Below are 13992 nucleotides of genomic sequence, written 5' to 3' on the forward strand. Positions count from 1 at the left end.
GTCACACCGCATACCCCGCACGTCACGCCGCTCGGCAACAGCCAATCGTCTTGTGACTCCTGCACCTCGAGCTAATCACTCTACATCCAGACTGTTTGCTGTCCTGCTCCTCAGTGGTGGAACACGCTCCCCACTGACATCAGGACAGCAGAAAGTCTCTACATCTTCCGTCGGAGACTGAAAACACACCTTTTCCGACTATATCTGGATTAAAACACAGATTAGCACTTCAGTGGCACTTAGATAGCACTTACTTATGGTACTTTTGTAGTTCGACTATGTTGAGGAAATGTTACTTCCTGTATTCTTGTTGTTCTTAGTTTGTACTCTAGGTTGAAATGCACTTATTGTAAGTCGCTTTGGATAAAAGCGTCTGCTAAATGACATGTAATGGGGCGGCTTTAGCTTTGGGGCGGCTTTAGCTCAGTGGGGTAAGAGGGCCGTCCTGCAACCGCAGGGTTGTGGGTTCGATCCCCGCTCTCCCCATTAGTTGCAAGTCGAAGTGTCCTTGAGCAAGGCACTGAACCCCCAGTTGCTTCCCGGGCGCTTCACCGCAGCCCACTGCTCCTTAATAACTAAGGATGAGTTAAATGCAGAGAACTAATTTCCCCTTGGGGATTAATAAAAGTGTATATTCTTATTCGTAATGTAATGTAATGTAAACATGGGCATGTTTGGTATCCCAGCATTCAACATATCCTCATCTTTGCAAAGAACATATACATTTTCTTTTATTTCGTAATAATTTTTCACAAGAGGAGCCCTAACACACAATGTCTAAAGTCGCGATAAATGCAGCAAGTCGGGTCTTGCAACATTTCGACGGAGAAAACGTACAGAATACACTTTCTAAGTAGATGTATTAGCGGAGGTATTAGCGGAAGTACTAGCGGAAGTTAGCAAAGAGCTAGCGGAATCAGAAAAGGTAACAAGTTTTACAAAAAAACTATTTTTTTGGTGCGCTGTGTCTTCCCTGACAGTAACGTGTTGAAGCCAGGAGACCGCGCTGTCTTTGCCCAGGCCATGAACACGGTGATTTGCTCCGTTTTTGTTTGACTACATTTTATGAGTAACAGTTAGGGGGGTGCAAGTGACTTTTCATGCGCGCAGACCGGCATCTGAACTCTGCGGCAACCGCGATCGACATATTGAGCACCCCTGCATTAAAACATTGGTGCAAGTGACTTTTTTTCGTCCCGATGTGCGCACACACGCCGGCATCCGAGCTCTGAGTCATGTTAACGCGACACGTAGAGGCAGAATGACATGCTGCTGGAGAGACGACCAACAACAGACGGATTGGAAGCTCATTCTGCGCATGCGTTAAATGCGTTAAAAAAAATAACGAAGTTAAACCTGTAATTTAATTAACTGAGTTAACGCGTTATTTTTCACAGCACTAATTGAAACCCATGACAACTGGTAAACATTTACTATCGACAAAACATTCATGAAATCCGTATTTATGCTCAAGGAAGTAAACAGTGAGGCCACATTTACACATAGCCGGGTATTTACAGAAACAAATATTTCTGCCCTTCCGTTTTCAAAAATAACGTTGTACACACAAGGTCGTTTTCAAAAAAGTTTCTGTTTATATGAACCGATAAATCGCCGGGCGCCATCATAACTATGCCAAACCTGTAGTCGGCAGTGTAACGAGAAGGATAAAGACATGCAAACCAATCAAAATTCTCAAAACCAACAACAACTACGAAAAACACGACCAACTTCCTTTTCCTTTCGAGAGTAAATATGGCGCGAGGTTCATTTGTATGGACAGACAGCGAAGTGGAGCTGCTGCTTCGAGTCGCCTTCGATTATAAGACAAATAAAGCACTCGATAATGTGGATTGGGAATCATGCCAAACTAAATATACGGATATGTTGGCATTGTTCTTAGAACCCGTCAGAGACCTCCGAGGAGTATCCTCATGTCAAGGAGGAAATAACTCGGGCGCACCTGACAACGAAAATGAAGGCAGTCAGAGGAAAGTACCGGAATGCAGTCGACACTGGACGTAGGAGCGGCCAAACTAACTGTAAACATCGGACGTTCACATGACGTGAAGCATTTTTAGTCGCATACTGTGACGTTTGACAACCTAAAACTCCGTTTGACCTCGTTCACACGCAAACACAAAAACTGAGTTTTCAGAAATCTCCACTTTGGCCGGAGTTTTTAGAAATGATCGTTTTCCGTGATAAAACCTCCGTTTTTGTGTAAATGAAAGGCCAAAACGCATGAAAATATATGCGTTTTCCCATCGTGTAAACGGGGTCTGATACTCAAACAGACGTAACAACCCCGCGGTGGGCGTTCCGCTGGAATAGATTCCGGTTACGCGTGTCGTTGATGGCGAGATGCTTTTGGAAGATGGCTGCCGTGATGTCGGCCAGGACACACGACTGCAGCTGGGAGCCTTTCCGAGCGCCTCGGATGGTCCTTTTGGAGCTTTTCCTCCATCCCCCTGCTAGACTGGTGCGATCACATTTTTTTCTACACTTATAGTTGAACAGTCAAGCTGCAAGGTAATGACATCCAGTTGGGTTAAACCAGTCGGTCAGCCAAAAAAAGACCAGTCGGATAGAACGAATCAGTCAACAAGATAGAGGGTTTTATCACGGAGCCGGCGGGCCGGTCCGGGGGATCAGCAGGATGAGATGGACCTGGCACCGAGCCAGCGTGAGCTCCCCGTGGTGATTCACCTCCACCCTCGCCGCCTCTCGCTCGGCCTGGAATTGATATTCCACGTCGCCATCTCACACAGCCAGAAACATTTTTGGCAAAATGCAGTGTGTGTGTGTGTGTTTTTGTGAGGTTAAGTAGGATAAAATGAGGAGGATTCAGCGTGGGTCCATTCTAACCCGGCGTTCCCCGAGACAGAACCTGGCGAGGTTCCCGTTAGCCGGATATTCTCTCTCATTGGTTTTCAAGGACAGACGTCGCACGTGGTTCTGAACCCCGAGACACGGTATTTTTGTCATGAAAAAATAATTTGTTTTCCCTTATTCACATTTCTTTAAGCTTCCCTTCTTCAGCGGCAATAACCAGGCAAGAACTCGGCTGTACATTAATCTGAAATGACTCGTAAAGACATCGCGACCTTGTAAACCGAACTGTGACAGGAAGTGGGCGGAGATGTTTTTTTAGCCTCGGTGAAGGATGAGAGAAATAATACGATACTGCCAAAATGAAAAGGTCCTTTTTTTATTGTGTGTTCAGCTGTATTGCCGGACTCTTTGTTTGTACTCTTTCTTTACTCGGCAATTAAAAAAGGCATCGGTAGTGTAGAACAAGGATTCACCACCAATGTTCCTCCTTTGTTGTTTCCTTTAAATAGCACAGGAACACAGCAGGTACCTTCACCTTTAGTGAAAGGTTCCTTTTGAAGTGAAAAATCTGCAGAACGTGTGATTTATACGAGAAAGACAGAGTTGCTTTTCACTTGTTTGTGGATGGCTTTTCGTGCCTTTTCAGGGCCGAGGAGAAAACACCACGGAAACAACTTGACACCAGATACCGGCTCGTAGATGAAGATAAACCAGTGTTGTACGTGTGATATAAGTCTCGTACATTCGGACTGTATTTCAAAATAAAGGACACCGCTGTGTGGTGAAGAGAGAGCTGAGACTCTTCATCTCACGCCATTAAGCTGACACTTTTATCCAAAGCGACTTACAATCACGATTCATACAATTCAGGGTTAAGTGCCTTGCTCAAGGACACGTCGACTCGGGCGAAAGACGTTCCTTCTAGCCGCTGACCGACAGTCGAGCCTCTTCACCAGTCCGTCTACATTCTGACCCTCATCTACGATCACGAGATTTGGGCGGTGAAAGAATACGATTGTACAAAAAAAATGTGATGTTGGCATTTTAATAAAAAGGTTTTCTATCAGCCTCGAATCACGATGGCAGAATGTCTCAATGCCACATGGATAACGGTGTGAAGCATCAGGTATCAATGAAACCAGTGGCAATTAATAACAATCAATGAAACTAGTGGTAATTAATAACCATCAATAATATCATTGGTAATTAATAACAACCATCAATATAACTAGTGGTAATTAATAACAACCATGAATAAAACCAGTGGTAATTAATAACAACCAATCTTAGTTGTCTTTCTCTTATATTGTTTCTGAATAAAAGTCGATGTTTCTTACAGGACACGCGGCGGCCTCCTTGGTGAAAGTCCTGTGTTTGTTCTGCACGGCGATCCAAAGAGTAGAATGAACTTATAAGACTTACAGACTGTTGCAAAAGCACAAATATGAATATACCTCAACATTGTGACACTAGAGAAACGTGATGTTACTCAGGAAGTTAAGGACAAAAGGTATAAACTCCTGTTGTCTGTGAAAGTCTTCTTCAGGGCTTTGAAGACTAATTCTGTAAAGTGAGTCAATCTGAAGAAAAGTGTCTCGCGATATGACTTTTCATATTAATAGAGAAAGCATGTTGCTGGTGTGTGGCCCTCGGAGCTGCAGCTTCCTCCGGATACCATCGCATCCTCGTGCTTTACTTTCTCAGATGACCAGATTGAAAAACGACTTCACAAATAGCGACTAAAGCAATAGAAATCTCGACAACAGCAAATCAATAATGTATGAATAACAATCCCCCAGCCGCCCCGGTACGAGTGTGGCTCCGTCGCCAGATCCCAGAGGAACTGTAGCGCGGCTAAGAGTTGCTTCAATGAATCTGTAATAATTCATCTGGAGAATGGAAGGAGCCAAAGAAATGACCGCGCACAGCAGAGCAGCGCCTCATGCTCGACGAGGAGGATATCTGGCTCAGTGTACGGCAACCGCGTGTTGTTGTTTCTCCAGTAACACATAGTGAGATTATTTGTGTTTAACGAAATTATTGTTTTACATCCCGGTTCTAACGTCTTTAAAGATGGCGGTCCTGACCGTGGAACCCTCGTTGGGTCCCAATGAGCCGGCTGGTTCTTGTGGATCAATACAAATACATTTCTTAATAATTGGTGATACCGAAGTGATCGAGCAACGATGAATCACTTCATTTTGATTGGTCTGAAATAAGAGCATATAGAAATAATATATACACATATTATTTATATATATATATATACAAAAAATGTATAGTGGAATATATACATCTTATATATATATATATATATTCCACTACATCTTGTATATATATATATATATACACACACATGCACTGATTGGCTTATAGCAGGGCATTTTACTTGTACTAGTCCTGTTGAACTGAAACAGGAAACACTTCCTTCACAGACAATCACAGTTTTGCTAGTATTTTCTTTATAAATCATAAATATATAAACACCTCTCTTTGTAATTTCTTTTTTTTGTGGTGAACCGTTGATGACCGGGCTCAGGGGGGGGAGGGGTTCACCGCTCAGACGCTCACCCTCCAAAACCTCCTCGCCACTTCCTCATGATTAGTCACGCCGTGCAGGAGGAAGCCACACGGTGATTTTGACCTCATTGAAGACGAGCGCTGTGGAACTCGTCGGTTGGTTATGATGAAGCATTCACGTGGCGCTGTAGGGAGGTCAACCTGCACATGTGCAGTACGGCAGGAGGCAAGAAGAGAGGGCCGACGCAGTCGGGAGGGTGTCTGGAACGTAAAGAAATGTGTCTCCACTCAGAAATCATCGTGTTGCATTCTGAGCCGACTCCTGATTCATTTGGGATGCGTGACCTCATGACCTGATGGTGTCTGGACAGATGGAAGAGGGGCAGCGGAGGCTGCAGCCATCGGGCAGATGGTGGACGAGCTGCACCTTCACAACTATGAGTTACTGAATACGTCATAAGAGTCATCAGCACTTTGTGTTTTTAATATTTTAATGCGGGTGTGTTGATGTCAGTAATAGTTTAAGAGTTGATCTTCGGTTAAAATGGTGCTCTTCCAATCATTTTATTTTAAGTTTTTTACAAGTTACCAGGCAACAAATAACAACAACAAATCAATAACAATTACATAACAGCACAACAGCCAACTATACCAACAATCAGACAGAAAAACACAGACAGAAATTGAACATAAATCATCATCATCCTCCATATCCAACGATAACGATTGTATTTATATCATTTTATTTTCAATTCATCCAGGCTACATGTCAAATGCCCCCCCCCCCCCCCCCACACACACACACAAAAGGAGGGAGTATGTTCAACATGCTATTTCTTATTATTTATTAATATTATTATTAAATATGTCCGAGTGAAGAAAAAGGTCGAGGTAGATCAAATGTGTGTTTTCATATAATTCATTTTTGACGTGTACAACTTATAATTAAAAGGAGCATCGTCTAAACCTGTGAAGCACCGGCTGGATGCTGGGATGGATAATGTCGTATTGCGTCATCATCCACACACACGTACACAAACACACACACACACACACTGTGTGAAGCGGAACGAGACGTTCAGATTGGCCGAGCTGCTCAGACTCTCAGGTTCTTCACGGCCACCAGGAAAACACCGAGGAGAAGACAACAATAACAAAAGGATTCTTCCTTTTTGTTGTAATTAAATTGTGCGTCCTCCACGCGGCTAACGAGCCGATGATTGCAGAGCGCCTGGCGACCGTGAGCCGGCGCCTCGCCGCTGGCGACTGATTAATATTCCCCGTGTGAAGTGTTCTGGCCTCGGAGTGATTGCCGCTCCTCCGTGGCTCTCCGGTGGAGCCGAATGAGATGTGGTGGTGGGGAGGAACAGAGGGTCAGAGCCCTCCACCCCACTCATCCCCCACAATGCACGGCGGCCCAGACAACCCAGAGCTAATATATAATATATGTTATTGTGTTCATAACATTATAATATAAGTTATTGTGTTCATAACATTATAATATATGTTATTGTGTTCATCACATTATAATATATATTATTGTTTTTATTACATTATAATATATAATATATGTTATTGTGTTCATTACATTATAATATATGTTATTGTGTTCATTACATTATAATATAAGTTATTGTGTTCATAACATTATAACATATAATATATGTTATTGTGTTCTTTACATTATAATATATAATATAAGTTATTGTGTTCATAACATTATAATATGTTATTGTGTTCATAACATTATAATTTATAATATATGGTATTGTGTTCATTACATTATAATATAGGTTATCGTGTTCATAACATTATAATATATGTTAGTGTTCATAACATAATATATGTTATTGTGTTCATTACATTATAATATATGTTATAGTGTTCATCACATTCTAAAAATCGCGTTTCTCTTTGTGTGAACGTACCTTTAGGCAGAGGGGTGTGGCGAAGCGTCCATATATGGGCGCTAGCTGGTTCTGTGGCTTCCAGCTGGAGGCATTGTGTGTCAGTGCTCTGACGCCCTGTTCATCGTGAAACAACGACATAACAAACCGCGTCCCTCTTGTGCCCTCAGGTACCAGGACACCGGGCTCCGCCTGCGGCCCGGCCGTCCTGCTGCTGGCGTGCGTTCTGGTGAGGGCCGCCTTGCTGTAATCTGAAGAACTGACGTGGGTTTCCCAGCTCCGATCTCGATCTCTGTTCACTCAACGTGAACACGAAAAAAATCCCTCCCTAGCCCCGCCTCCCTCCACCCTCACACACACACACACACACAGAGCGTCATGACCCCGCCCACCACCACCACCGCCGCTCTTGCTCCCAGCACATCGCTCTCAAACCCCCGTTACCTTGACGACGCCCGGATACCTTTCGTCCGGCCGGCTGCGGCTCGCTGGACAACTCTCACGGAAGAATGACTTTTCCTTTCATGGTTTCCCTGTTCCGGTCCCCACGAGAAGAAGAAAAGGAGAATCTATATTTGTGTAATGTATATGATTCTATATATATATATATGTTTTCTTTAAAGACACCTAGCATTACTGTCCATACCGACTCTGTTGTGAATAGGCCGTCTCAAGGAAAACCAGATCAATTCAAAGTCAATTTAGACTGCCAGCATCACAAAAAGGGTTTAAATTCTCACTTCTGGAAAAGATCCAACGTGCATCCTTTGACATCGTGCGGTCGAAACGCGTCCAGGCGAGCATGCTTATTGACCTGGTGGCGTGCGCGAGGCCAATGTCACTTATTTGAGCTACACGAGTCGACCCGTTTGGGAGTTCGGTGTTACAGTTTGTTGACTTTAGCTTTATTTTAATGTGCTAGCTTTGATGTGATATATAGATAAATTGTCCTTCCCCACTTCCCCATCATCTTAATTTGTATCGCAGTAGGAATTTAAAAAAAGGATGTCACAACGTACGCGTCATTGGAAGATCCTGATATGTGACCGTTTGGATGGTTAATTTTAATTGACCTCAGCTCACTGCAGAGGGTGAATGAGAGTTCACCCGCTTTGGATTACAGGTACCGCTCGTGTGTTTCGTTTTCTGACGCACACACACACACACACACACACACGCGCATGTTGCAGGTCGACGTCGGAGTGGATGAGTTGAGATGCAGTGTCATCAACACCGTGTATGAAGAAATGAGTTAGTTTAGTCAGAGCGTCTCTTATATCTCGCTAATATATTTTTAGCTTTATTTTCAGATGATATTTCATAGAGATTGTTATCCTCGCAGAGCTTTTATTTAGCAAAAGGCTTTTGACAATCTGACACAAACACCGACAATGGTGTCTCACAGTATAACCTGAATTAAATAAATGCTACTCCTTTGTTAACTTTTGAGCTGAAAAGACAATTACACACACACACACACAAGCTCCAATTCAAGCTGAAATGTGTATAAATAAAAGAAGAGTTGATTCATGTCTAAGTGGATGTTATCCACCACGAGGGTCATGCAGCCCGAGTGCTCCGGTTGCCCTGCAATAAGAGTCAATATTTAATTTCTTGGTTGACCCCCGAAGCACACGCTTGATTTCTGCTCATTTAATGGCCCAAATAAGGTAAAGATGAAGCATGAATATGTCGGTTTTTTTCAGGTGATGTATGGTCTGATCTGACAGTCACTGACATGACATACCCCCCGTACCCCCCCCCCCCCCATCCCATGTATAGTCGCACTGCATTCCCAAAGAACTGCTGGAGGGAAACTTGCTGATTCAGCATTCAAGAGTTCTTTGTCGTGCTTTGGAATCAGACCCCCGACTCATCCGGCGATCGGCAGCTTCCAGCGTGGGAACACGATGTGGTGGAGGGTAGAAGGGTCCGGATCATCCCTCACATTTACCAAATAGCTCCGGGGGTGAATCTGGACAGTTAATCCATCGTCACATGTCACGTCGTGTATTCGCCAATCTGCTGCAACTGGAAAAATGGATCGCTGTGTTTTGAAATGTGATGTACAACGATTCCGATTGTTCACTGAGACGGGATTTATGGAGGTTCATTCTATTGTTATTGGAAAGTCTGACCAACCCTTGTGTAAAAAGTTACAGACCTGTACAAGTTGTATATGAAATAATCAGCATGTTATCTCTTTTTTCATTTTTTTTTCAACATCCATCTAAAAAGGCGCTAGTGATGTTCTGTACCTGTAACAACGGTGTCATGTACTCATATTCAAGTGTTAACGAATCCAAAGTGGGTTTTTCATCTCTTTGAAATGAACTTGGGGAAAAAAAATGTATGACTAAAAAAAAAAAAAATCTCTATATATAGCTATGAATATTAGAAACATCTCCTTTTATAAGGCTTTCATCCTAATCTAGTGGACTCGCTGGACTGCGGGTCCTCGCTACTTACTGAATAACAAAGAAGGACGAATTGATTTGATATTGGAGTAATGAAAACTTGTAGTTGTTCCGATACCATTCTTTTCTCCTGATGCCGATTACTATACCTAAACTTACTATGATTACCCTTCGTAAAACATTAACAGATACATAATGAATGCCATAGAGCTTTTTTCTGTGACCGGCGATACACTCGAGAATCCGCCGATCCAGAGGCCTCTCAAAGGAGGTAAGGAAGAAGCGAGACGTCTCACTCCTCAAAGCAGCCCGTAGGATATCCGACCAAAGGTCACTCCTCGGTTTTCCTTCGAAAGCCAGTAGCCAACTATTCTAACTAAACTTCTGGATTCACAGTTTAGGTTTCAGGAAAAGATCGTCACATATTTGGTTATGGCAGGAAAAGAATACCGCATAAGTACCGTGTTATGGAAGTACTGTGTTACGGGAGTGCCATGTTACGTAAGTGCTGTTTTACGGAGGTTACGTGTGACGGCAGTGCCGTTACGGAAGTACCGTTTTGCGAAGGTTACATGTTACGGAAGTTACAGAAGTGCCATGTTGCGAAGGTTACGTGTTACGGAAGTTACGCGTTACAGAAGTGCCGTGTTGCGAAGGTTACATGTTACAGAAGTTACGTGTTACGGAAGTTACGTATTACGGAAGTGCCGTTACGAAAGTACCATTACGAAAGTACCGTGTCGCGAAGGTTACATGTTACGGAAGTTACGTGTTACGGGTTTTTTTTGTTACGGAAGTGCTGTGTTGCGAAGGTTACGTGTTGTGAAGGTTACATGTTACAGAAGTTCTGTGTTAAGGAAGTACCGTTACGAAAGTACCGTGTTGTGAAGGTTACATAAGTTACGTGTTACGGGAGTGCCTTTACGGAGGTTACGTGCCAAAAAACATCAACAATGGTGGACGAACCGTGGTCACCTGGCTGAACGATTGGTGTTTATTGGACCCGCCCACCTCACTGTGTGCATTAGCAGTCTCTATACTTCCTGATTCACGATTACATGGATAACATACTCAATCATGTTTTTAGAAATCTACATCACATAGTTTTTGCTATGAATACAGGACAAGACTTTATTTGGAACCGCTAGTGGACGGAGACATTTATCTTCCTCCTCATCTCGGTTGAATCAGACAGGAAGTGCAGATCAAGTGCACGTGAAGTCGAAAATGAGCTGGTAAATGAGGTGATAATGCGACATCGATTGGTGAATAGACTCACGTACTTTGCTAAAATCCCGAGGCAGCATTTTTAGGCTGTATCATTTATGGTACTGGTATCGGAACAACTCTTTAAAAACTAAAGAAAAGAAAAAGATGCTTATTGACGAACTGAGTCAGGAGTTTTGGCTGAATTGCTTTCTAGCAACACGCTTTGTTCCTGAAGAGGAGAACGGTTTCACGATGACGGCTAGAGCAGCGGTTCCTTCACCCGGGAAGCTATTTCAGAAACACAACCATTCTTCTGTTCCGTTTTATATGCCACGCTACTCATCCACACTCTAGATGTGTTTGTTTATTCTAATGTATTTAATTTCAATGCAGTCCTGTCTGTTTGTTGAGCTGTCAAAAAAAAGAAGAAATGCTGATGAATTCTAGTTCTCTTTTCTTTGGTTATTGTGTGATGCTACTGTACTGGAACATTGCAACAGTTTGTATTATAATGACAATGCCAGAATAATATTTAAATAAAACCATTTTCACAGATGAAATTCAAACACGGAGGGATCTGTTTGGTTGATAATACACCGAGCTTCATACTAAGTGAACTGAAGAGGGCCGACTAAGCCGAGGACTGGCCTGGCGCCTTTTATTTGAGCTTACACCACTTTTCACTTGATAGTTCTGTGAAATGTCTCTTAAAACCAGACCGTCCTTCATTCATCAGGGTTCGTACGCTCATGGAAAACCTGGAAAAGTCATGGAATTTTAAAATGGTCATTTCCAGCCCTGGAAAAGTCATGGAAAAAACTTTAATCATAAAAGTGTTGGAAAAGTCATGGAAATTTGTTAGAATCACATGTTCATTTACACCGAGTTTGAAATATGTTTTTTAAAGAACGAAGCTCAAAATATAAGCCGGCATACGCTCTCAATACGCAAGGTTTTATACATTATTCATGTTTATACCGAGATTTCAGTTGGGTCATGGAAATTTGGTTTAAAGTCACGGAAAAGTCCTGGAAATCCATTGGTCAAAATGTGTAAGAACCCTGACTCATGCAGTTAGCCAGAAATAGAGAAATACGTTTTTTTTAAATAGAATGGGATGAGCATAAAATGAAACGAGAAAATTGATTTGAGAAAAATACTCAAAATCATGTCTCTCAAAAACCGGTCCGTCCTTCATTCACACAGCTAGCCAGAAATATAAAAATATGTTAAAAAAGACAGAATGGGATGAACATAATAATGATGAAAATGATTTACTGAGGGAAATGAGTGTGATTGGCAGCATGACATTGGCTGAAGATGATTTGGTTAAGAGATGAAGCTTTGCAACACTTATGAAGTATAAATAATAGTAATTCAGATACAGAGAACGGTAACAACCTTCTGTACACAGCTGCCGAGTTATGACTACAATAGGATCGGCTAAGTGGACGTTAATGCATCATGCAACTCATAACTCAAAATCAAGATCAGAATTGATGGAACTTATTAATAGTTACCTATTCAAGCGTGGAGCGCGGTCTGTAGATGTTGAATTATGATACGGCACGGCAAAATGAGACTCCACAGCCTTTTATACGAGACATGACATAACTCAAAATGTAGACGTCTTCATAATGAAATCATGTCGAGGTAATTGGTGCGTCAGAGTTATCACAACATACGCGCGTTATGAACACATTCAGACTTAAGTGGCCTCCATGGACGGTAATGCAATATGTTAGACAGGGTTTTTTGATGTTTTCATTGACGTTTTTCATTTTAACCGTCATATACGTTTAGGTTTTCTACCTAGACATGCTACTTTTATCATTTTTCTTATTATTTGTACTTATTTAATTGCTTAAACATTTACTTTATATAAAATGTTTCCTTATGGCCAGACACAGGTTTAATTTATTTGATCCTTCTTTCCTTTCAAAGGATTTTTTAATTATTTAACTGTAACAATACCTAAATAAAATACTAGGTATCAAAAATATAAAAATAATAATGTATTGATGAATGAACAATGTTTAATGTACAAATATGTAGAATAAAGGTTTTTTTTAGCTACATGTAATGAAAAAAACCCAAAGTATATCAAAACAGTTACAGAATTACGCAAGACCAAATAACGAGATCATTTCGAGAACACAAACCAACCCGGATGCCTCTCCGATTATTCCTGTGATGTTTGAGGAGGGGAAATAGAATAATTTTGCAGGTGATTTTGCAAATTGGTCTTTCTGCCAGTCTCCTGGCTTTGGAAGTCAGCCTTCATCAGTGAAAACCTTGGAAACAGGAAACTACTAAAAAATGGGCCTGTCAAATCTCATCCCCCATTCATCTGTTTGAAAAACAAGATAAAGGAATGAAAAATGAAGAGAGGGAAGAAAAAAAATGACATCCTCTTTGGAATTAAGGAGTGAATTTGGCAGCGGCGGCGGCTCCGCTAATCAGGTTTACTTATCAGTGAATTCAGAATGCAAAGTAGCAAGAGAGAGTGAAGGCAAGCGAGATAGACGAGGAACAAAGCAAAATTAAACCATCGCCTGTGTTGGTAAATCCGGCGAGGACACAATTATCCAAGTGGAGGCAACGAGAGGCGAGCCGCCGGCCGGCCTCGGGCTCGACGATCCGGCCACGGAGAAACCCGCGTACGGCAGAGACGACCGAATGTGCTTTGGTGTGTCTAAATGTTGCATATTCAAAATGTATCACGGCAATGCAGAAGGATCACAGATGGGAAAGATTGTCTTTCAGTTATGCTTCCATCCGTCGCAGATTAAAATAACGCAGTGAGATAAGTGAAGTTTACATTTTCACATGAAATATCATGAAATATACACAGTGGAGACGGAATCCATGCCAAGCGAGAGAGACACGCTGCGATCCTCGGTGGAGAACACCCCACTGGCTTCTCGACTGCTCCCCCCCCCCCACACACACCTCGAGGATGACATTGTATATCAGATAAAAATAGGGAAGATCACGCTATAATAACATGGTGGGGACGCCGCGGCCTAAAGGTGAGAGGAGTGGATTTGACTTGAAGGAACTTGGCAAGAAAAAAGAAGAAAATGTGCCTGAAAGTCTGAAGT

At 42.2% G+C, this 13992-nt stretch overlaps 1 protein-coding gene across 1 annotated transcript in view; it reads left to right on the top strand.

Annotated features, from left to right (window-relative positions):
* Window positions 1-7519, top strand: part of vstm2a (V-set and transmembrane domain containing 2A) — a 61452-nt gene extending 53933 nt beyond the window's left edge. The window contains exon 5 of the mRNA XM_056434228.1: window positions 7433-7519. Coding sequence (XP_056290203.1) covers window positions 7433-7512 — 80 coding nt within the window. The 3' untranslated portion in view covers window positions 7513-7519. The remainder of the gene's footprint in view (window positions 1-7432) is intronic.
* Window positions 7520-13992: the final 6473 nt, after the last annotated feature.

The sequence above is a fragment of the Pseudoliparis swirei genome, chromosome 16 (genome assembly GCF_029220125.1).
Source record: "Pseudoliparis swirei isolate HS2019 ecotype Mariana Trench chromosome 16, NWPU_hadal_v1, whole genome shotgun sequence".
Lineage (NCBI taxonomy): Eukaryota > Metazoa > Chordata > Actinopteri > Perciformes > Liparidae > Pseudoliparis > Pseudoliparis swirei.